This window comes from Ursus arctos, unplaced genomic scaffold, assembly GCF_023065955.2.
Source record: "Ursus arctos isolate Adak ecotype North America unplaced genomic scaffold, UrsArc2.0 scaffold_28, whole genome shotgun sequence".
NCBI classification, from domain to species: domain Eukaryota; kingdom Metazoa; phylum Chordata; class Mammalia; order Carnivora; family Ursidae; genus Ursus; species Ursus arctos.
The window spans coordinates 8576428-8602093 of NW_026622963.1; the positions used below are offsets into that span (position 1 = coordinate 8576428).

Genomic DNA, 25666 nt, shown 5'->3' on the forward strand with positions numbered 1-25666 from the left:
TATTATGGTACTGGCACAAAAACAGACACATAGATCAACGGAACAGAATAGAAAACCCAGAAATGAACCCACAACTACATGGTCAACTAATCTCGACAATGCAGGAAAGAATATCCAGTGGGAAAAAGACCGTCTCTTCAACTAATGGTGTTGGGAAAACTGGACAGCAACATGCAAAAGAATGAAACTGGACCACTTTCTTATACCATACACAAAAATAAATTCAAAATGGATGAAAGTCGGAGAGAGGAAAATACTGTATGATTTCATTCATATGTCTAATTAAAGAACAAAACAGATGAATATGGGGGGAAGAAAAAGAGAGAGGGAAGCAAACCATAAAACAGTGTCTTAACTATAGAGAACAAATGGAGGGTTGCTGGAGGGAAGGTGGGTGGGGGATGGGCAAGATGGGTGATGGGGGTTAAGGAGGACACTTGTGATGAGCACCAGGTGTTGTATGTAAGTGATGAATCACTAAATTCTACTCCCGAAAGTACTATTACACTATATGGAATTTAAAGAAAAATTTGAAACAAAATAAATAAATGAATAAATTTTTTGTGACCATTAAAATAAATAAAACATTACCATGACTTTTGTAACTGTCTTAAGATTGTCTTAAGAATTATGTAATCTTTCCATCAGATTTGTTCAGATCCAAACCAGACATAGCTATTGAAGGAGGGGTAGTGGAGATGTATCCCATTCATTGAGTAGTTTCATTTTAAAGAGAGAGAATCCAGAAAATACAAATGCTAAAGTGCAGAGCGACTGACTGTACAATGTAATTTAGTAACCATGTGATGTTTTGTTTTGGCACAATGATAGATCAGAACCCAGCTGCAAAGGAAAGGTTATAGTTATAAAAATGCTTAATGTATTATAATTGACAATAGTAGAAAAATTAGATTATTTAAAAAACAAGTGAAGGAGTAACATTTCTGGGAAGATGGAATAAATGTGTTTTTCCCTATTCTTCCCACTACTAAAAACCCCAGACATTGTATGTAAAACAAACTTAAGAAGACTCTGGGGGCGCCTGGCTGGCTCAGTTGGTTAAGCATCCGACTCTTGATCTCAGCTCAGGTCTTGATCTCAGGGTCGTGAGTTCAAGCCCTGCATTGGCCTCCATGCTAGACATGGAGCCTACTTTAAAATAAATAAGTAAAGAAAGAAAGAATGAAAGGAAGGGAAGGAGGGGAAAGATGGGAAGGAAGGAAGGAAGGAAGGAAGGAAGGAAGGAAGGAAGGAAGGAAGGAAGGAAGGAAGAACTCTGAAAAGTGGAGAGAGGAAGACTGACTGACTAGAGACGTTGGGACCCAAGGAACAACATGATGGTGAGTTCCTTGGCTTTTGTTTTTGCCTCATATATCCCAACTTGAGCTGAAAACTGGCAACCTGAAAATGCCAACAGGCACATTCAAAAAAGGTCTTAACAAACGTGCTCTCTCTGGCCACAGGAAAGGGAAAGCATATAAGACAAAAAGCGTAAGACTAGGGGTGCCTGGGTGGCACAGCGGTTAAGCGCCTGCCTTCGGCTCAGGGCGTTATCCCGGCGTTATGGGATCGAGCCCCACATCAGGCTCTTCTGCTATGAGCCTGCTTCTTCCTCTCCCACTCCCCCTGCTTGTGTTCCCTCTCTCGCTGGCTGTCTCTATCTCTGTCAAATAAACAAATAAAATCTTTAAAAAAAAAAGTGTAAGACTATAATCACTCCTACTTTAACCAAACACTACGGAAGAAACTGTGGCCCCACCTTTATCCATGTGAGCAAAAGCCAAGTGGGAAGGCTAGACTGCCATCCTCACCAGGTTGTAATGAGATCCTGCAACCTGTATGGTATCAAAGGCTAAATAGGGAGCCAAAACTTCATCTCAGCCAGGCAGTATCAAGGCAGTATCAAAGCTCTCTCTTTTGCTCGTTAGTAGAAACCACATGGACAGCATGGACTTTTATCCCATCTGGCAGTGAGGCATTTCTTCTCTTCCCTATGGGAGTGCTATTAAAAGAGGCCTTGTAGAGAGAACTTTCATCATCATGTAGTATTGAGGCCCCCCTCTATGGTGTCAGTGGACACCATGTGGGGAATGGTAATGAGGTATTCCTGCTGCACCAGCCAGAGGGCAGTTGAATCAGTGAAGGTCTAGTGAGGAATCAGAACTCTCAACCCTGTTAAAGAATAACGAGGAATCCCCATCTCACCTTGGGTGTTGAAATGAAGACTGAGTAGGGAACTGGACTTCTACCTCCATCTGACAGTAATGAAGTGGTACCTACCTCCCCCTTCCTCTAGAGCAGTGTCAGAAGAAACCAGCTAAAATGAAAGGTTTAGTGAGATCCAGTCTCATAACATACCCCAAATGTGAGATTTTAATTTAAAATCACTCATCATACCAAGAGACAGGAAGATCTCAAATGAGAAAAATCAATAGATGCCAACACTGAGATGGCAGGTTTTAGAATTATGTAATATATTTTAGGGGCGCCTGGGTGGCACAGCGTTTAAGCCTCTGCCTTCGGCTCAGGGCGTGATCCCGGCGTTATGGGATCGAGCCCCACATCAGGCTCCTCTGCTATGAGCCTGCTTCTTCCTCTCCCACTCCCCCTGCTTGTGTTCCCTCTCTCGCTGGCTGTCTCTATCTGTGTTAAATAAATAAATAAATAAAATCTTTAAAAAAAAATAGAATTATGTAATATATTTTAAAGCAGTCACCATACAAATGCTTCAACAATTACAAACACACTTGAAACAAATGAAGAAAATAGAATATCTCAGCAAAAACATAGGGAAGTCTCCTCAAATAGATTTAAAGAACCAAGTAGAAAATTTTGAACTTAGACAATAAAAAGAAAAATCAGTAGATAGGCTTAGCAGTAGATCGGATTGGACAGAGGAAAGAATCAGTGAACTAGAAAAAAAGAAGACACAATGGTCAGTATTAGGACTGAAACAGGAGACGCTACTACAGACCCTGCAGGCATCAAAAGGATAATAAGGGCACACTATAAGCAACTATACACATGTAAATACACATGGAAATTTGATAGCTTATACAAAATAAACCACTTGTTCCAAAACACAACCTACCACATCTAACCCAGTATGAAGTAGATAATTTGAATAGGTGTCTGTTAAGGAGATTGATGCTGTAATTTTAAAACTCCCAAAAAAGAAGTCTCCAGGCCCAGATGGTTTCACTGGAGAGTTCTCATGTTTAAAGAAGAATTAACACCAGTTCTACATATTCTTTCCAGAAAATAGAAGAGAAGGAATTCTGATACCAAAATCAGACAAAGGTAGTGTAAAAAAGAAAACTACAGGCCCAACAGGCCCATATCCTCCATGAATATAAACGTAAAAATTCTTAACAAAAGGGTGCTTGGGTGGCTCAGTTGGTTAAGCGTCTGCCTTCATCTCAGGTCATGATCCCAGGGTCTTGGGATTGAGCCCCATGTCTGGCTCCCTGCTCAGCAGAGAGCCTGCTTCTCCCTCTCCCTCTGCTGCTCCTCCCTGCTTGTGCTCTCTCTCTCTCTCTCTGTCAAATAAATAAATAAAATCTTTAAAAAAAATTCTTAACAAAATACTAGCAGATAGAATTTAGGGGTGTGTGTGTATTCACGTGTGTGTGTGTATAATACATATGTATGTATATTTATATACCATAACCAAGTAGGTTTTATTCCAGGGATGACTGACTCAGTATTCCAAAATTAATATAATCGACCTTATTAACAAACTGAAGTAAAACCTACATGATCAAATTGATAGAGAAAAAGCATTTGACGCAATTCAACACCCTTTCATTACTTTAAAAGACCTTCAGAAAAATAACTTAAGAACATATACAGAAAACTTACAAGCTACCATTGTATTTAATGGTGAAAGACAATACTTTCCTCTTAAGATCATTAACTAGATGAGGAAATTCACTGTCAGTGCTAGAAGTTCTAGCCAGTTCCGTAAGGCAAGAAAAAAAAAACACACAGATCTAAAAGGAAGAAATAGTCTCTATGTGCAAATGATATGTTTGGCTACAGAGAAAATCCCAAGGAATCCACAAAAAAACCTCTTAAAACTAAGAAATAAGTACAGCAAGATCACATGATATAAGATAAACATAAAATTCAATTGTATTTCCTCAACATCACTTATCATTAGGAAATTGCAAATCAAAACTGCAGTGAGTCAGAATGGCTTAAATCAAAAACGCAAGAAACAGCAAGTGTTGGTATGGATATGGAGAAATAGGAACCATAGTGCAGTGTTGGTGGGAATGCAAACTGGTGCAACCACTGTGAAAAACAGTACGGAGATACCTCAAAAAATTAAAAATAGAACTATCCTGTGATCCAGTAATCACACTACTGGGTATTTAACCAGAGAATAGGAAAACACTAATTCAAAAGGATTCATGCGCCCATATGTTTATAGCAGCATTATTTAAAATACCCAAGATATGGAAGCAGCCCAAGTGTCCCTCAATAGATGAATGGATAAAGAAGATATGGTTACACATATACAATGGAATATTATTCAGTTATAGAAAGAATGAAATCTTGCCATTTGCAGTGACATCAATGGACTTAGTATAATGCTAAGGGAAATAAGTCAGAGAAAGACAGATACTGTATGATCTCACTCATGTGGAATTTAAAAAACAAAACAAATGAGCAAAGGTAAAAGACAAACCAAGAAACAAACTCTTAACTATAGAGAACAAGCTGATGGGTTAGCAGAGGGGAGGAGAGTGGGGGAAGGGTGAAATAGGTGATGGGGATTAAAGAGCACACTTGTCATGATGGGGAAAAAAAAAAGAATCTAGGTTATAAAACAGAAATTAGGCACCAGGAAATAAGACTGGGTAAATTCAGACTAAGGCAGGAGAGGAAAAAGCCAAGCCAGGGTAAGCCAAGTATGTTTTGAGAAGATCAATTCAAAGTCATTGAAGACAAGAGGTAACCTATTACCACTTAGTTTCTCTTCCTGAAGACTGCTCTAACGCCAAGTCTCATTGAAGAAGAATTAAGACAATTTTAGTCCTTGAGAATAAGGAGGAGGAATGGAGAACATTCCTGGCCACTGGGAACAGACCAGATGGCCATCCTTCAGAACTGGAGGAAAACTGCCCAAGGAGATCTTGGCTCTTTATAATGAACAAATGCTCAGAGACAACTTTATGCAAAGGACTTTGCATTTTTGGAATTCTTGTTTATGTAGCAATTCTAAGCATGTAAGTGTGTATCTTTCCAATTAAAAATATTTTTGTAGGAAAAAATACAGATGAATGGACCATGAAGAAAAAATCATTTGTATTTCTGTATACTAGCAGTGAGCACATAAACACCGAAGTTACGGATGCAATAGCATTTACAATCACTCACAAAAAGTGAAATACATGGACGGCACTGGAGGAGATAATGCTAGTGAAATAAGTCAAGCAGAGAAAGACAATTATCGTATGATATCTCTCATCTATGGAACATAAGAACTAGCAAGATCGGTAGGAGAAAAGGGATAAAGAAAGGGGGGTAATCAGAAGGGGGAATGAAGCATGAGAGACTATGGACTCTGAGAAACAAACCGAGGGCTTCAGAGGGGAGGGGGGTGGGGGAATGGGATAGGCTGGTGATGGGTAGTAAGGAGGGCACGTATTGCATGGTGCACTGGGTGTTATACGCAACTAATGAAGCATCGAGCTTTACATCGGAAACCAGGGATGTACTGTATGGTGACTAACATAATATAATAAAAAAAATTTTTAAAAAATGAAAAAAAAATAAGTTAAAAATCTAACAACTTGTTAGATTTGTATACTAAAAAGTACAAATGCTAATGAAAGATATCAAAGATCTAAATAAATAGACCTACTATGTCTTTGGTTTGGAAGATTCAGTAGTAAAGATGTCAATTCTCCAAACTGATACACAGGTTAACTCAATTCCTGTCAATGTCCCAGCAAGATCTTTTGTAGATATAGACAAGATTATTCCAAAATTTAGATGGAAAAGGAAAGGAACTGGAATAGTTAACAGTTTTTTTAAAAAGTGAGAAGAATCCGTCTACCTGATTTCAGGACTTCATATACAGCTACAGTGATCAAGACTGTATGGCGTTGATGGGGGGATAGTCTCATATATCATTGGAACAGAATAGAGAATGCAGATTTAGACCAAACAAAAATTCCCAACTAGTTTTTGATAAAGATGTGAGAGCAGAAGAGTGGAGGAAAGACAGCATTTTTAACAAGTGCTGCTGGAGCAGTTGGGCACCCAATCATAGACAAAAAATTGAACCTCAACCTGTCTCACACCTCATATAAAAAATTAACCCTTGGACTTAAATGTCAAATGCAAAATGAAATTTGAGAAAAGAAATACAGGAGAATACCGGGACCCAGGGCTAGGCAAAGAGTTATTAGATTTGACACCAAAAGCACAATCGATAAAAGGAAAAGTTGAAAATTGGATTTCATCAAAATTAAAAACTTTTGCTCTGTGAAAGACCCTGTTAAGATGAAAAAATAACTACAGAGCAGAAGAAAATATTTGCAAACCACATCTTCAACAAAGGACTAGTATCTAAAATGTGTAATTATCTTTCAAAACTCAGCAGTACAAAAGCACGTAATCCAATTAGAAATAGGCAAAAGAGATGAATAAATGTTTTACTGGAAAAGATAGGGAGATGGCAAATAAGCACAAGAAAAGTTGTTTAACATAATTAGCCATGAGGGAAATGGAAATTAAAATCACAGTAAGATGTTGCTGCGTACCCATCAGAATAGCTACGCTTTGTAAAAATTGACAGCATCAAATGCTGTGGAGGATGCAGAGAAAAAGGATCACTCTGACAGTGCTGGCAGGAGTGTGGAAATGGTACTGCCACAAAACTGGCAGTTTCTTTAAAAGCTTAACATGTTGCAACTACCCTATGACCTAACATTAACACTTTTGGGCATTTATCCTGTAGAAATGAACTTCATGTTCACACACGAGTCTGCGTATCTGTAGTCACAGCAGCTTTACTCATAATAGCCCCAAACTAGAAACAGCCCAAATGTCCTTGATTGAGCAAATAGTTGAACTAAGGTATATCCATACTGTGGAATTTCTGCTAAGCAATAAAAGGAAGGAACTATTGATAAATGCAACAACCTGGATGAATCTTTGGAGAATTATGCTGAGTGAAAAAAGCCAATCCCCAGAGATCATATACTATATGATTTTATTTATATAATATTCTTGAAATGACAGGATTACTGAAATGGAGAACAGACTAGTGGTTGCCAGGGGTTAATGAGGAGGTGGGAGTAGGAGGAAAGAGGTGTAGCTGTAAAAGGGCCAGATGAGGGATCCTTGTGGTGATGGAAATGTCAGTATTCTGGGTGTGATGCTGTACTCTACACGGGTACCATTGGGAGAACCTGGGTAAAGGGTACGTGCGATCTCTGTGTGTTATTTCTTTTTTTTTTAGTAATTTTTTTTAAAGATTTTATTTATTTATTCGACAGAGATAGAGACAGCCAGCGAGAGAGGGAACACAAGCAGGGGGAGTGGGAGAGGAAGAAGCAGGCTCACAGCAGAAGAGCCCGATGTGGGGCTCGATCCCATAACACTGGGATCACGCCCTGAGCCGAAGGCAGACGCTTAACCGCTGTGCCACCCAGGCGCCCCTTTTTTTAAATAATTTTTTATTATGTTAGTCACCATACAGTACATCCTTAGTTTTTGATGTAGTGTTCCAGGATTCATTGTCTGCGTATAACACCCAGTGCACCATGCAGTATGTGCCCTCCTTAATACCCATCATTTCTGTGCTATTTCTTAAAACTGCAGTTACCTCATAATAAAAAGCTCAATGAAAAAAAAAACCAGGAGAATAAAAACCCTTCTTTTCCTGTTGTTTTAAAGGAAGAGATGTCCTTTCGACTCTAGGTCTTATTACTTTCCATTTTCTCCAGCACTTTAATGAATCTTCTTTTCAAAATTTTTCCTGTCCATTAGCTCCTTCTCTTTTGCCTGTAAAAAGGCTTACCTCTCTCTCACTCAAATAACAACACACAAGAAACTAAATTAAACAAGCAAATTTCCTTTTGTTTTTCCCTTCACACATACTACTTTGACCTTAAGAATCTTCCTTGACATGTGTTTCTTCTTCAGCTTCTCTACCTAATGCATCTACCGGATCTGTCATGGAAACGCCCAACTATCTGTGAAAACCAGCCTATTCCAAGCTACCATCAACTGTCACCTCAGTTACCACAGGACTCTCGTGTTCTTCCCATACTTACTCTGGCTTCGTTCCAGATACATCGTCACAGTCCTGCCAGAGTGATCTTTTCTTTCCTCCTCCTTCTTCTTTTTTTTTTTTTTAATTTTCAGTTAGCGAACATATAATACATCGTTAGCTTTTGATGTGTTCAACGATTCATTAGTTGCGTATAATACCCAGTGCTCATCACAGTCTTTTCAAAGCTCAGATCTCATGACATCATTGTCCACTCCCTACCCACTTTTACAAATGTTTAATGGATTTTCGTTGTTTTTAGGTTGAGGACTCAAACTATTAAAAAGACTTTCAACACCTTGTGTGCTCTGGCTCCATCCTCATCTTTCTCTCTCTCTTTTCTCTCTTAAACTTAGCCACACTGGTTGTTTTCAGATCCTGAAGCACACTGTGGTCCTTTCTGCCACTGTTCTCTTGAATATGCTAGTCTTTCTTTCTCAAATCTTTTTCTCCTCCTCATCATTGGTTAGCGCCTTCTCATTCTTCAGATCTCTGTTCAAGGGTTACTTTGGTCAGAAAAATTTCATCTCTAATTTCCTGGTAGGCTCTTCTGGAATAGTGTTTTGTGGAATTGCCATCTTTTGTGTGTGTCTTTCCCACTGAGCTGCATGGGAGCACTGGTTGTGTTTTTGCTCCCTGCCGCGTTCCCAGCGGCTACCTGCCGCGTAGAGGCACACCAATGAATGTTAGCTGAGTGGATAAATCCCTCTCCTTACCTTCTTCATCCATTGTTTTTAAGAGTTGTCAATACTTTCTGCCTTCTTTGTAGCTCTGTTGTTATTGCCAGAGTTCATCTTTTTCTCTTAAATTCTGGACCATTACAATAATTTCACAATCAAACTTTCTGCTTCTGGTCTTTTCCCCATTCCTCTTGTCCTTCACCAAATCATGTGATTTATCTCCTTCAAGGCCTTTCCCTTGGCAAAACAAACAAACAAACAAACAGTCTCCTTAGCACATCAAAGTCTCCTCGACTGACCCCTGACTGCCCAGGGACACACTCACATACTTCCTTTGTCCAGCAACACTCAACCTAACTTGGGTCCAATGACCATGCTTACTTTTCACATATTGTTCCTTTTGCTTATATCTTTGAATTTTGGAGTTCTAAAGACTTGATTGCCATCTTACTATAAGCTATCACATCATCATGTGAACAAGTTGAATGAATTCTGCCAAGCTAACAGCCTTTCTTCCTCCCAGGCTTCTTTTAAGGGAGTAAAACCAGTTCCATTAAGAAAGATTGACTTCTGTACTGGCACTCAGCTATGGCAAATATGAGGCAAAGCAAGTATCAGGAGTACTTTTTAGTCTAACTATTAAGTAGAAATTACTATATCTCAGTTCAAACGTACGATACCAACGAGTATTTCAAATGATGTTCCCCTCAGCTGGGTATCATATGTATATATTGCTGATTTTCCACTCATGAGCGTTGTTTTCCATTTCTGAAGATTAGTAGTAATTTTGTCTAAGGGTGAATTAGAGGATTTTAAATTTTGTAAATTTTTCTTGTTTTATGAGGGACGGAAACCCTGTCTTAACTCTCTGTTTCATCCTAGTAGCTCTTGCTGCATTCCATGGTATGTTTATTGCTTCTCTGTCTCATACCGTTAAATTGGGATTTGAGGTCTAATAGAGATGATGCAAATTAGAAGGCCACTTGATGAAGTTGAGTCATGATCTTGCAGGGTATTTCATAGAGAAGCCACCAAACCGGATTCTGGTTTTCCTCTTTCTTTGTCCAGAAACAATCTTGTTTATCAGATTCAGGAAGCTTAATTACTCAGGTTCACAGTGTACTGAAATTTAAGCGAGAATAGCTCTTTACTTACGATGAGAATTATAAGTGTGACACAGTTTGAATAGTCATTTCCTCTCTTTTTTCCCCATTAGGAATTCTATATGAAAAGCCATATTTTTTGTTGAGCATGGATACATATAGGAAATGTGACACTATTAAGATTTGAGAGAAAAATTTGCCTGTGAAAGCCAGTTTAGACATAGAACCTCAAAAAAAAAAAAATTCTAACTCCACAAACTCCAAATCAACTAAACTTGTTCACTTTATAAAAACTTGATTAGAATATTGATTTGTGATTTTTTTCCTTAATATTATAGGATCACTTTACTTTTCTTTAAATATTCTCTTTAAAAGATTTAAATCACTATATCGATTTGGGTTATAGTGGTCAGTGTCCTTGTCGATAATGGCGTGATAGCGGGTTCTTACCTGGTAACCACACCCAGGTTGCTGTTCTCTGGCAACTGTGTTCTCTCCCTTCCCCGTCCCTTTTCCTCCCTTTCCTAGCCAAGCCACCACAGGGAACTTTCAGTAGGCATCATGGCCCCACAACTTTCTGTTGATGATCTGACGTTTTACCTTCTCCAGTAGTCCTCTCCGTGTGGCGTAGCTATCGTAGAGTGACTCTCAGATTGATTCCAGACTTCGAAATTAAATCATGTGCAGAACAACTGGGCAGAGTTGGGAGGCAGGGATGGATTGTGGGGAGTGGAATTGGTTACAAAAGTAGTATACCTTTGAGAATAATTAGACGTGTTTAGAGATAGGGGCGCCTGGGTGGCTCAGTCGGTTCAGCATCTGACTCTTGATTTTGGCTCAGGTCATGATCTCAGGGTCGTGAGATCGAGCCCCGCTTTGGGCTCTGCCCTGCGTGTGGAACCTGCTTAAGAGTCTCTCTCTCCCTCTCCTCTGCCTCTCCCTACCCCAAACTTGCGCAGTCTTTCTCTCTTAGAAAAAATAAGTGTTAGGGAGAATTCATTGTAACATTTTGATTCATATTTGTGATATTTATGCATGTGAAAGATGAGCAGAGTAAATTGGACTAAATTCTGCTAATTTTGTTAGTCTCTCTGTAGCCATATAAATAATAATGCTTTTTAAGTGTTTTTTTTCTGTTTTATATGGAGAATTTCTCAGGTATTATTTTCCTAGTTCTGAAATGTGTCAATATTTTTTTATGCAGCTCTGAGAAGTTGGTGTTGCTGGCAGGTGGTAGTCTGGAGATCAGTGATGTTACTGAGGAGGATGCGGGGACTTATTTTTGTATAGCCGAGAGTGGAAATGAGACAATCGAAGCTCAAGCAGAGCTTACAGTACAAGGTAGGTAAATATTCCCTGTATAAATAAGTTCTGTGTACTTCATGGGTTTGCTAATTGTTTAACATTAAAGCAGAAGAGACAATACACCGTAATAGCTAAAAGCCTGAGCTTTATAGCAGATTGCTTAGGTTCAGTTCTAGGTTTCATATTTCCTCGCTGTATAACTATAGGAAATGTACTTGACCTCTCTGACCCTCATTTACCTTATCTGTAAAATGGAGATAACAAGAGTACTTACCTCCTGGAGGTTGTTTTAAGGATGAAAAGAGTTAATATTAATAAGCTCCTGAATATGTGACTAGAATAAGATAAGAGCCCAGTAATTATTGATATTATCTGTAGTAGTATTACGGGAGGCTGTGTTCTGGGGCATCTGGAAGGTTCAGTTCACTTTTCTTGTCTCACAGAGACTTTTTATACTCTGACCTAGAACCTTTTATCTCCTAAGCATTGATGTTCCCTCCTTTCAGAATAGATCAGCCAGGATGGAATACACGTGTCTCTCAATGTCTCTGATAATTTGATGATTTATTTCTTTCTGTTCAACTAATGTTGGTCATCACAGCATTTTCCCTTACAGGCTCTCTGATTTATAAGTCAGAGAAAATGAACGGCATAATCTCTCCTTTATCTCCATGTCCCTTGCCCTTCCTCCATGTTGAAATGTACCCTCAGAGGAATATTTGCTATCTCTCCCATAATTTGTATACGCCCTCATTTTATCTGTTTCAACCAAAAAATTTTAAGACCTTTTCTGTTACTTTCAGGAAAATCCAACATTGCTTGGATATGTAGAGGTATATTTTGGCTCATGATATTCATTATTACCTTGTCTCAAATTGTATTATATTTGATAGAATACTTCCTGATCTGTGGTTTAGGGTTATTTCATATTTTTATGAAGGTTTGTTTCTCTTGGCTTACTGGTGGGTTTCAGAGTAGGAAGTATGATAGCCACATTTATACTTCCAGTAGTCACCAGAGGACTCAAATTTATTTTGTTTTATATATAATATATATATTTTAAGCTTGTTTATTTTTGGTAAGCTCTACACCCAACATGGAGCTTGAACTCATGACCCCGAGATAAGAATTGCATGCTCCACTGACTGAGCCAGTCAGGTGCCCCTCAAATTTGTTTTTGATAAGAATTGGGGAATAGACTGCTTGGGGTTCTTCTATGCTGTCAAAAGCACAGAATGTTTATGTTCTCTTGCTATGTGTGGATGGATTCATAATCTCTGAAAATCAAAAGAGCAAGCCTTAGACTATAACTGTTACGGTTAATTACATAACTATTGCCTCACCTGCACTCTACCATTATTCTTGGCTAGGTGGAAGGTTCACTACTACCAGTTGTAGAATGACCAATTTTTATTTCTATTTTATTTATCTATTTATCCAGTTTATTTCTTTACCTCTGTGTGGGTGGGATCGTACAAGTAAAATATTAGTGAACTCCGTCTTATTTGGTCCCTGTGCCTCCCTTACTAGATGTTTTCTATGTTTTTACCATTAGTCAGATTCTTGGCCTAACACTCTCTTCCATTTCTACCTGTGCCTTAGCTTCCTCCACTATAAAGTACCTTGTTATTAACCTCAAATGTGAGGCATAGTGTCTGCCATACATGTCAGTTGCATTTGTCCATGTGGTTGTTTTCTGCTTTTTAACTTTTATTTATTGTATGGAATTGTGAATTAAAACTCTTCTATTAACTTATTAACTACATTTTTTTTAGTTGTAAGATAATACATACATCTTACAGTTTGTACCTAGTTCCATCTTATCTGTGCCTAGAGAAAGTGCTCTTTAAATGAGTACATTCTAGAAAATTGAGGAAAGAATAAGAGTAAGGAAACCTAGATATTAAAAATTACCACAGATCTTCTCTAATTAAACAGCATGGTATTGGCCCAAGAGTAGGCAACCAAAAGGAGTCAAATCCAGCTGTTACAAGTAATTATGGAACGTAAAAGTATTATCAAAGTGGCAGTTCAGTTCAGAGGGAAAAAACTTTTATTTACTAAAGGGTATTGGTACAATAAATTTTTAAGTAGGAAAAACTGAAGTTGGTCAAAGTATGAAAAAGTGGAGAATATATGGGTTTAATGTTTGTATTATCTGTGCTGGGAAAGACAGTCTCAGAAAGAATAGGAAAGAGCATGTCAAGCAAAAACCATCAAATGTTGACAACATACACATTTTTTTTAAAGTTATATAGAAGAGCCCCTATAAATAATGGCTAAATGCAAATGGTAGACTAGAAGAAAATAGTTGTAACACATAACTGAGAAGGGGTGAGAATCCTGAAAATACAGAGAGTTTCTAGAAACTGATGATAAAAAAAGAAATAAGGAAAATTGATAAAGAATATGAATAGGCAGTTCACAAGGAAGGGTTTATTAGCTGTTTGCGTTCCTTTATCGGCAGATAATCAACCGTACTAGTAGTGAGAAAAATACAAATTTAAAAGATATCATTTTTCCCAAACATTATATTGGCAAAAATTGAAAACATTTTGACCTCCAGAGCATGTGGTGGGATGTTGAGAACTGAAAATTATTATTGATAACATCTCAGCAGTACAGAGTAGATCAAAAACATTACCTCCTTGCATAAGAACTAGGAAGATCGGTAGGAGAAGAAAGGGATAAAGAAAGGGGGGGTAATCAGAAGGGGGAGTGAACCACGAGAGACTATGGACTCTGGGAAACAAACTGAGGGCTTCAGAGGGGAGGGGGGTGGGGGAATGGGATAGGCTGGTGATGGGTAGTAAGGAGGGCACGTATTGCATGGTGTTATACGCAACTAATGAATCATCGAACTTTACATAAAATAAAAATGAAAAATTAAAAAAAAATTACCTCCTTGATACTGGATATTGTATTCCTCAATGAATTTATTTATTTGTGAGAGTGAGAGAGAGAGCATGAGAGGGGGGAGGGTCAGAGGGAGAAGCAGACCCCCCACTGAGCGGGGAGCCTGATGCAGGGCTCAGTCCCTGACTCCGGGATCATGACCTGAGCTGAAGGCAGATGCTTAACTGACTGAACCACCCAGCGCCCCTTGTTTCACATTTCTGAACTGGATTATGAGTGGTTGAAATTGAACAAAAGTTCTACACCATTGATAAAGAAAATAGTTTCTAGGCTGGTTTGCATTTTCTGTCAAACTAGTCCCAGCTGTTGACTCCTTCACCCAAGATGAACTCTGCACAAACTAGAGGAATGAGAGGGAAGTGTGGGGAGATGAAGGCTCTCATGAATCTGTATGTGTTTATGGGTAGGTGGAATATGTGTGGGGGTGGTGGCTGTAGCCTGGGACTAAGGACTGCATGAGGAAGCAGTGAGAAAATAGATTGGAAGGCTATTAAGTTCTGTTGTTATTTCTTTCTGGTGTTGCCTTGATACTGTCTTTCCCTCCCTGTTCTTTCCTCACAGAAATGAGCAGCAGTGGTCCAGGCCTCCATGGTTATTCAAAAGATGTGCTAGGTCTCTTATGGCATATAAATGGGTGTGTCCTGACTAATTACCTGTGGGGGATAACTACCTTTTTTCTCCCCTGCCAAACTCCCATTGGTGTGTTTCAAATCTAGGAAGACTCTGCCCAGTGTTGTTTCTCCCTGAGTTCAAATGAGAGGAAATGTCTGTGGAATGCCCAGCAAATTGGAGTAAACAGCAGTATTTCTAAGGTCGTTGGGGCTCTTTGCTCTGGGGCTTACTCTCCTCTCTTCTTAATTTCACCAGTTTGGCTACAGTTAGGTCCGGTAACCATATATATTACTAGACAGAGTGACTGGTTCCCCAGAAAAACATTAGTTTATAGCCAAACTAGTCACCTGAATAGTACAATTACTCTCAAAGAAAGAGAACTAAGTGAATAACATATACCATCTGATGGAGAATTTTTGGAAAAGATTGACCAAGAATTAAAAAAATAAACTTGACAAGTATATTTCAGAAGATTAGAAAAATATAGCAATACTATGCAAAAACAAGAAAACAAAACTGTAGAACCAAGTAGAAATATTAGGTATGAAAAATGTAAAAATAAAGAATACAGTAGACTGGATGATGGTTGAAGGTGTACAGCTGATAAACTCATGAGTTGGAAGATGATGCCGAAAAACTCTGAGAATGCAACATTAAATGATAAAGAGAACACATAGAATAAAAGCCAAGAGGCATGAAAGTTAGATGTAGAAGAGTTTCTATCCAGGTAAATAGAAATCCTAGAAGAGAGAACAAAAAGGGAGGAGAAAATATTTGAAGAAATAATTAAGATCAGTTTTTCAGAATTAAAGACTAACGGAAGACCTAGTCTGAAAGGGCTTAAAGTCTTCTGTGTGTGAGTGGGAAGGAAAACCCACCCTTGGACCCATATAGCAACAGATAATATCAAAGACAAAGACAGATTCTAAAAGCTTCCTGTGACAAAGAGCAGATCACTTACAAAGGAACAAGAATTATATTGCACCTAGTGTTGATTTTGAGAAATCTGATTTTAAGAGGAAAATAGAGTAATGTTTTTAAAGTGTTAAAGGAAAAGAACATTGAATCTACATGGAATTTATATTCATCCAGATGTGAGTTAAAATAAAAATTCTCATCATATAAGGCCTCAGAAGGTTTGCTGTACAAAGATACACACTGAAAATAGTGTGTTTTGGAATACACATTTAAGAAGAGACACTTTCAGGAAATGCTCCAAGAGATATGAGAGTTTTAAGATATAGCCCTCAAATTCTTTGGCAGTCCTCCTAATGAGTAGTGGGGTTTATATCCCTTGCCCTTGAATCTGAGTGGGCTTGGAGCTATTTGCATAATGGCAGAAGTTGTGTCATATGACTTCTGAGGCTTATAAAAGGCCATGCAGATTCCTCCTGGCTCTTTTGGAATTACCACTCTCCAGTCACTTCTTGGGATCTCCTTCTCAGAACCCAGCTGCCATGCTGTGCAAAGCCCAAGCCACAAGCCATTTGTAGGTTCCCTGGTAGACAGCTCCACTGAGCCCACCTTGCAGGGCATCTAACCAAGGGACCAGACATGTGAATGAAGAAGTCTCCAGTTGAGTTGGGCCCCCAGCTTTCTAAGTCACCCCCACACATTCAAGTTTTTATAGATATTGGGGAGCACAGATAAGCCATCCCTGCTGGGCTGTCCTAATTCCTGACCCAAGGATCCGTGAGCATAAGAAAATGGTGGTGATTTTATGCCACTAAGTTTTGGGCTGGTTTGCTATGCAGCAGTAGTAACTTGGGAAAGTGCAAAAAGTTTTTAAAAGGCTAGAATTAAAGTAAAAATATATTAATGATAACCCAGAACTAAAACTTTGACCATACCAAGTAATGGGGATAGAATAATATGCACCATTTGATGAAGAATTACTGGAAAAAAATAACCAAGATTTAAAAATACTCATGATAAATATATTTCAAGATATTAGTAAGCATTAGCAATATAATTGTATTTATAGGATACTGCACAAAGCAAATGAATAAACTGTTTTTTTAATAGTGCCTGTGAAACAGTTACTAAGATATACCACATACTGACCATAGAATATTTCTTAGCAGATTTTAGAGAATTGAAATTCTGTAGATTTGACTACTGCAAAATTAAGTTTGGAACTAGTTACGAAAAAGTAACTTTAAAAACTGGTAACTTGAAGATTTCATGTTTAGGCATTAAGTGAATCGCTTTGAAATAATCCATGAGTCAGAAAAGAAATGATGATGAAAATTAGGAAATAGTTTGAACTAATAGAGATATGACCTATCAGAACTTATGGGTTGCTTAGAAAAGATTTATAGCCTTAAGTACAGGTATTAGAAGAGAAGAAAGTCTGAAAAATCAGTGACTTAAGTATCTATCTCAAAAAGCTAAAAAAAAGAAAAAGAATAGCAAACTTACCCCAAAGAAAATAGAAGAAAGGAAGTAATGACAAGGGAAAATTAATAAAATAAGAAAAACCATTCAAAATAGAGAGTTTCAGCAAAGCCAAAAGTTAGTTCCTTGTAAAGCATAACAGCATTGATAAACACCTGACAAGACTTCAGTGCAAGCAAGTCTTGACAAAAGTCTTTATTTAGACGAAGAGTGTGCAAACTACAGCTTATAGACCAGATCTGCTTGACTGCTTGTCTTTATATAGCCTGTAAGCTAAAAATAGTTTATACAGTTTTAAATGGTTAAAACAGGAGAATAATAGTGATTGTATGAAAATTTTATGAAATTCAGTTTTATTGTCCATAAATAAAGTTTTATTGGCACACAGTCACATTCATTTATGTATTGACTGTGGCCGCTTCTGTGGAGTTGAGTAGTTGTGACAAAGACCACATGACCCACAAATTCTAAAGTATTTACTCCGGTCTTTTTCAGAAAAAGTTCCAACTCTTGGTGTACACTCTGTAAAGAACTCTTACAGATCAACAAGGTAAACAAAGACAGATAAACCAGTAAAAAGTCATCAAAGACTTGAGCTCCTACCCCACAGATCTCCAGGTGGCTACTGAAGAAGTAGTTATCATCATCATTAGTTTTCTGAGATGTGTAAATAAAAGCCACAGGGAGATACTACTGTATTCCACCAGAGTGGCTAAAATTAAAGAGACTCATAATAGCAGATGTTGGTTAGGACGAGGAACACTCCGATGTCCTGTTGTTAGGACTCTACATAGTGATATAATCACTTCAGAATATTGTTCGGCGAAATCTACTGAAACTGCATACAAACATACCTTATGATACAATGGTGGTATTCCTAGGAGTTTATGCACCAGAAATGTGTAAACATATGCATCAAAAAACACACAGCAATGTTCTCACCGGCTTTATTCACAGTGAATCAAAACTGGAAACAGTTAAAACATCCATCAGCAATAGAATGGGTAAGTGGTGTTCTAATCCTACAGTGGCATGTTATCAACAGTGAAAGTGACAGACGGTTGCTACATTCAACAACATGGGTACAACAGACACCACTGAAGGAAGGAAGCCTGTCACAAAAGAATACATGCTGTATGATTCCATTTTTATAAAGTTCAAAAATAGGCAGAACTAATCTATGGTTTGAGAAATCAGGCTAGTGATTACTTTTGGACCGAGGCCGGGTAGTGACTGAATGTGGAACAACAGGACCTCTGGTGTGTTCTGTTTCTTAATCTGGATGGTAGTTAAAATAATTGAGCCTGTACTGTTCATGTGTGTCACATGAGGTCTTTTCTTTTTTATTCTTTACAGATAAGTTATGTACAAAAAAAATTTGGAAAATTTTATTTTGAACTTTGTCCCGTAACTGAAAGTGTTTTCTTTTTCAAATGAGGAAAGCAGTTTATGAGAAATATGGAGATTATATACAGATACACACGCAGCACACATATATAAAGTGTTTATATAGTTATTTCTATATATATGGTCATACCTGTCTGACTTCTGTTATTTTTTAAAAAGTTATAGCCACAGGAAATGCCATAGTGAGTGTTAATGCAGAAAAAGGTTATAAGTTCATTCTTCATCTGTTAAATATTTCAAATTTATTGTTTTTGTTGTTAACTCCTGGGATTTCTACACATGCTGTGACGTGAATTAGCCCATCGTGTACTTCCTGTCATCTTAGATTGCCGATAACACCCATTGGTCATGAGTTGTTTTTTTTTAAAAAAAGAGGAATTTTTCCCTTCTCTTACAACAGTCATAACAGTCTGTGATACACACTCCCTCCCCCACTCCACTACCTCCCACACACACAAAAAAGAAGAAAATTTTCCATTTGTTTCTTGTGGGATAAGTTGATAAATTCTGAATTGGCCACCTCCTTGACTTTGTCAATACTGATAACAAATCTGTCACTGATTCTATGATCTTTCTCTGAAGTCAGAGCCTGATGTCATTCTACATTTACCCTTCTACTCTGATCTCTATTTACATTAAGACATTGATCTCGCCTTTTCTGCCAGTCTTCTGCTTGATTTCACTTCCTTTTAGTTCATGATGCATTACAGTAGTCTGCTGTCATTTGATAGAACCCTCAGTTCTTGATAGACGTAGGGAGAGATCTCTGTATGACCTTCTGCAAGTGCCCAAGCATCTCATCAGAGAGATGCTGGCTGGCAGGGACAGGAAGAGACAAGGCCTCCATAGGCTCTGTAGTTGCCCTTCCTGCTGGGGAAGAATCAGACTTCCTCTCTGGGTGCTGGGAAATCTGCTCTAAACATTTGTAAAACTGGGACTTTTACCACCAGTTACAAGGTCACTGTAAGGAGTAACTGAAAAAAGTAGCATTCGCTTAGTAAAGTTCCTGGGACCATGTAATTCTGTTTGGGTTATTGTTATGGCTATTTGTGTGTATGTGGGGGGGGGGGTAAAATATACATAAGATTTACCATCTTAAAAAAAAGAAAAGAATTCTCATTTCCCTTGGCTTAGGATAAAATAAACTCCTTATAGTGTATGTATAAAATATAACCAGACCCTTCATATAAAGGCAACTTTTTCATTGTTAACTGAGAAGCAGGGTAATTAAGAGCAGTCTTTGGACCCAGCGTGCTTGGGTCTCATTTCTTTCCCTTACTTAGCTATGTGAACATGGGCAAGTTATGTAACTTACCTTTGTCTTAGTTTATCAGTTCAATAAGTTGTTATAGGGATTAATTAAATAAACTTCTGGCACTGTTCTTCCAGAACCTGGGATAGAAATGAAGGTCATCTTTACCAAACTACAGAGAGTTTCCTGAACATACTATGCTGTTTGATAGCTCTGTTCCCCTGTATCCTCACGCCCTCAGCTAAAATTTTCTGATAGTCCTTCAAGATTAGTTCTAATCTTAACCTTGCTGTGAAACTTTTCATAACCATCTTCTCACCCTCAGGTAATTATGTTTCTCAAAATAGCTCTCTTTTTACCAGTAGTGTTTCTCATTGATTTGTTTATATGCCTATTCCCACTACTGCTGGACTGAGGTCCTTATCAACAGGGACTGGTATTGAGGTGTCTGCCTGGCTCTGTCGGTAGAGCAGGGGACTCTTGATCTCAAGGTCTTGAGTTCGAGCCCCATGTTGGATGTAGAGATTACTAAAAATAGATAAACTTTACTATGATTTATCATAATATATTATCAGCAAGTAATTATTGAATGAGTGAATGAAACTTTGTAGTGAAATTGTGAACTGTAACAACTGGAATGATTTGATGTTGTGGTTACTTTATTACTCATGTTTTCCTTTGCACCTTGTTTCTCATAGACTTATATGTAAAAGAAATTTGGATTAAAAGAATCTTCTGAAAGGTTATTCTGGAGGAAGATGAATCTTTACCCTAACTTATAGAATTGAGGCCATAATTGCCACAATCATATATATGATTATATAAATGTATTATATATATAATATATATATATAAACAGTGCTTTATCATCTTTATTAATTGCCATTCTTGACCTTTTGATGCCTCCCATAAGCCAACATAAAACTTTAACAAAAGTACCAAAGCCATTAAAGATGAACTTTTTTTCCAAATGGCTAGTTTTGAAAACGCTTATATTCCTTATTTGCTATAGTAGTTCAAGACCGTGTGCACTGAATCCCTTCATCTTTACTTCCAATCCCATGAGATGCTCCACTATTTTGCCTTGATAACACTGTATTATCCTATTTCTCCTTTTATTTCTCTGTCCATTCCTCTACTTTTCTTTTTTGAGCATCTTTTCTCTAACATGCCCGTTAAAATATTAGTGTTCACACAGTTCTGTCTTCAACCGACAGCTCTTCGTGCTCATGGTTTCTGGTGTGACTTGCGTAACGATAACTCCCAAATCCCGGGGGCAGACCCATTGCTGAGCATCAGATGTTTCCAGTTGCGCGTCCCACAGGTCCCTCAGACTTCACATGTCCAAAGTTGAACTTAACTTTCTTCCTTCAAAATCTTTCTCTGGTTTTCTGTATCTTAGTGGTGCTACTGCCCACTTTTTCCCTTGTGCTAGAAACATGGGGATCATTTTTGATCATTTCGGTCTTTTTTATTTTTTCCAACATCCGATTCAGATTCTCTTTCTCCTTGTCTTTACTCCTCTGGTTCAACAGTTCTCAGTCAGTCTCCTTCCTAGGCTACTTCATTAGTATCCTAACTGGTGTTTCTTGTTCTAACCTGGTTTTTCTTCAAATCCATTCTTCAGAATGGCAGAAATGAACAAAATCCTTCCGTTAAAAACTTGGAAAAATAATTGCCACAGATAAAAGTGGAACTTATAAATTAACAAGAACCAAACAAATGCCATTTCTCAGTTGAAAAAGGGGGAAAGAGAAAATTATCTATTTACAGAAACAAGATAAAAATGGAAAGTTGACCTGAAAAAGTTCAATTTCATGAATAGTAGAAGAAACACAAATTAAAGTAGCCCTTTTTTGGCTCATAGGTAGAGTTTTAAAATAATAATCTACTCTTGGCAAAATTACAGTAAAATGAGGATTCTTACACATTGCTGGTAGTAGTTCAAATTAACATAACCTTTTTGTTAGGGCAGTTTGGTAATATAATCAGAAGTCTTAAAATTTGCACATCCTTTGGCTTACAGTTCTGCTTCTAATAATTTCTTTTAATGAAATAATCCAGGATGTATGCAAAGATTTATGCATAGAAATTGCAATGATATATATTTATTGGAAGGATACGTATTTTTAATGAGAAAAATTATGAACCATCTAAATGGCCAACAATAGGTGATTGGTAAAATAAATTATGTCCTACCCATATATCAGAATACTATGCATCTAACCAAAGTCATATTTTAGACTATTAAATGGCAAGATTAAATGATTTGAATATATTAAATAACGTATTACTTGTGTCACAAAGTTATGGTATAAATTGGGTCATGTCTTTTGACTTTATTTTACAAATTACCACAGACTAATTAACAAGAAGCCTTATATGTCTTCCTTTTGAAGTCTTATGTATAATTTTCAGAATACTAGATGTTTACTTATCTTGATGGGGTCATTTTTCTTCTAAATATCAAGCAGAGAAAGAATTAGAGTCTGAGTCTTGAGTCTGATCAGTCTAGTATAGCCATTGCTTCTTTTTTTATATATATATGTATAGATTTATTTATTTTAGAGAGAGAGAAAGAGAGAGCATGATCAGGGGCAGAGGGAGAGGGAGAGAGGGTAGACAGAGGGAGAGAGAATCCCAAGTAGACTCCATGCTGAGCACAGGGCCTAATGCGGGGCTCGATCTCACGACCCTGAGATCATGACCTGAGCCGAAACCAAGAGCTTAATCAGCTGTGCCACCCAGGCACCCACTTTTTAAGGTATTTTAATTCAAGGGCAATAGCTAGCTTCTTAGAAACCCCATTTAGTTCTTTTGTTTGTGCTGTCCTTTCTGCCTAGAGTCTCTCTCTTTCTACCGTCTTGCCTGGCTTTCCTCAGCAATCTCTGAAATTCTGTCTCCTGTTTACTCGCATTGCTTACGCCCATCTTCTCCCCCCTGTGATGTTGCGTGTATACTTTGCATATATCTTTCTCACTTTATCACATTTGAAGTGTCGTTTTTTTCCAGTTTGTTTGTCTTTCTCTCCTACCAGACTGAGTGCCTTGAGGACAGGCCTGCATCATGGCAACTTTTTGATCATAGCACCTAATATAGGGCCTGACACTACATTTTTGATGACAAATAGATAAGATGTTTGGACATTTTTATAGTTTGCTATCTATATCCAGAATATTTCGCAATTTCACTTTATAGATATTTCATTTTTAAAGAGATTGCTGTAAATTTGAAATTGTTTTACAGTTGTTTTATAATCCTGTATTGAGACCTGAGTCATTTTAAATTGGTTTGCAGTTCTTCTTATATTTTTTATCACATCAGTGGTCATGTTAACTTTCAGGTGAATCCCATATTTTACAAGCTTGAAATAATTTTCTAATACTTATGTAAATTTATTCTGAAGTACAATAACCTCATTTCCATGGTAACTAACCACCTTCCAGGAGATAACCTGCAGGTATTCTAGAAAAGATGAGGAATATCCACATGAAATAAAATGAAATATGATGTAAGGTTAGAACCTAGATTGATGCGGAATACAGATGCATAGTTTCTGACCATGAAAATGCTACAAAATAGAAGGCCAGTCATATGCCTGAAGTTCCTGCCGGTTTGTTGTTTGTGCATTTGTCAAAGTGCAGCATGAGAAGAACTCAACTCTATTGTGCTTTTATGTTACCAAATGACCCTAATCAGGAGGAAGCATTGTGGGACAAATAAGCGGGAATCGTGCCGTAGAAATGGATCCCTGGTTTCTATAAGACCCCTAGGAGATCAGCATTGCACCTCGTAGAAGGAATATGGTATGATGAAGAGAGCTATGTTTTTGGAGGCATGTCCCTGTTCCCCAGTCTCTGGCCATGTAATCTTGCTAATTAATCCGTTTAACTGAACCTCATTTTTCTTCTTTGTAAAGTGGAGATGAGCACGCCTTCTTCGATGATGTAAGAAGGCTGCCTAATACAGTGCCTGGTGCTTTGTGGGTATTTAGTAGATGTGCGCAGCTAATGTCCCTGGGGTTCAAAGAATCTTTTCTTTCTGTCTAAACCCTCTTCACTTGATTCTTTCTTTGATTTCTTTTTTGCCTACTTACCTAGATTCTACTTCATTCTTGGTTCATTCAAATGGACGACTCAGATGGCATTCTGTTTTGGTCTTGTCACATGCCATGACCACCAGACAACCTTGGCTCCAAGGGTGTGAGGCAGGCCAGTCACTCTCCACTCTTAACGCGCAAGCCAGCTCCCTAGGCTCTCACTTAAGTCCACGCTTGCTATGCTCCTGCTTGTCTACTCTGGCAGATTGGATGAAATATTAGTAAACATTTTTAAGTATTTATTTAAAGAACAAGAGGACAGCAATATGGGCAAAGTCATGCCTTTTCCAGCTCAGAAACAAGCGAGAAGGTTTGGCTGTCATCCTTGGCATTAATCTACTTCCTTGTAAAGTTATCTGTCTTGACCTCAGAATTTCAAGCTTAGCTTACTCCATGTCTCTTATTCATCAATTTTAGCTGTCTTCTTGAATCTGTTATATATTCAGTCTTTTTGAGGGAATGTGTTCCATATAATATTTACTATTTTACTTTACTAACCTTTTACTTCAAGGGGTATTATCGAATCTTCCAGATTTGGTAGAGAGATCCATGCCGAAAAGAATTTTAGTAATTTTAGTCATATTGGCAATATGTATCATATTAAATATATTGAATCTCTTAAACTTCCCATTCTCTTGATTTTAGTTATCTTCCTCTTCATTAAAAAGATGATAGCCAGAATTAGGAACAGCAGGAAAAGTGGAGCAATTTTATGAATTAAAAAATGCCACCTTCTCATTAAAAATTGAATTCAGAAGCTCCAGAATGATCAATAGAAAGATGATCTCCTAGTGGGAAGAACAGCTAGAACAAGATTCTTCTTCAGTGTAGATTTCTTCCCTGTTTACCCACTCCCACCCCCTACTATTAAGTGTTTGTTGATGATACTTTCAGGCAAACCCAGTTTACGGACAGGAACGGGATCTTGCCCCAACAAGAATATCTTACCAACACAGCAGTTACCCTCCATATATCTGAAAGCTAACTGCCCTTCATTGATCTAAATTCTAAGAATAGCTGACAAAAAGCTAAATGAAGCTAAATCTGTTCTGCTTTTTCCCAATCCCCATTGTAATGATAATGAACACTTTATTGGTCTTTTTGTCCAGAGAAATTTCTAAAGGTGAGATCATGTCAGTGCTTTTCAAACTTTTTGTGTGTTGGGGGGTGGGGTGGGGGGGGAGGAGGGAACTAAGGAGCTTACTTTATAAGCAAGAAATGTAAAATAGATAAACATGGAACTAGTCCCATGGAAGCTGAGTAGGATGGGGACCGTCTCCATTCCTTGTGTTAATATTTTTCTTATCCGTGATTACAAACACAGCATTTCAATGACTATCTTAAAAGTAATATCAGAGATATTTTTCAAGCAATATTTATTCAGTACTTAGTGTAAGTTAAGCAGAAGGCAGAATCTAGTATTGCTGGAGACAGAATGGCAAATAGGATGCAGTCTTCATCCCCAAGGGTATGGTAGGTGACACAGTGAAGTAATTAGGCATTTCTAGCCCAGGGTGATAAAAGCCATACTATTGTGTGCCCACTTTGTCCCTGAGACTCATTCTTGTCTAGTTGATTTCAGTGATTCTTGCTCAGAAAGTGGAA

General features: G+C 37.8%; 1 protein-coding gene across 11 annotated transcripts in view; it reads left to right on the forward strand.

Moving 5' to 3' along the window:
• Window positions 1–25666, forward strand: part of NEO1 (neogenin 1) — a 235571-nt gene that overhangs the window by 76610 nt on the left and 133295 nt on the right. For all 11 annotated transcript variants that reach the window (XM_026478465.4, XM_026478468.4, XM_026478469.4 and 8 more), the window contains one exon: window positions 11278–11414. In XM_026478465.4, the coding sequence (XP_026334250.2) occupies window positions 11278–11414 (137 nt within the window). The remainder of the gene's footprint in view (window positions 1–11277; window positions 11415–25666) is intronic.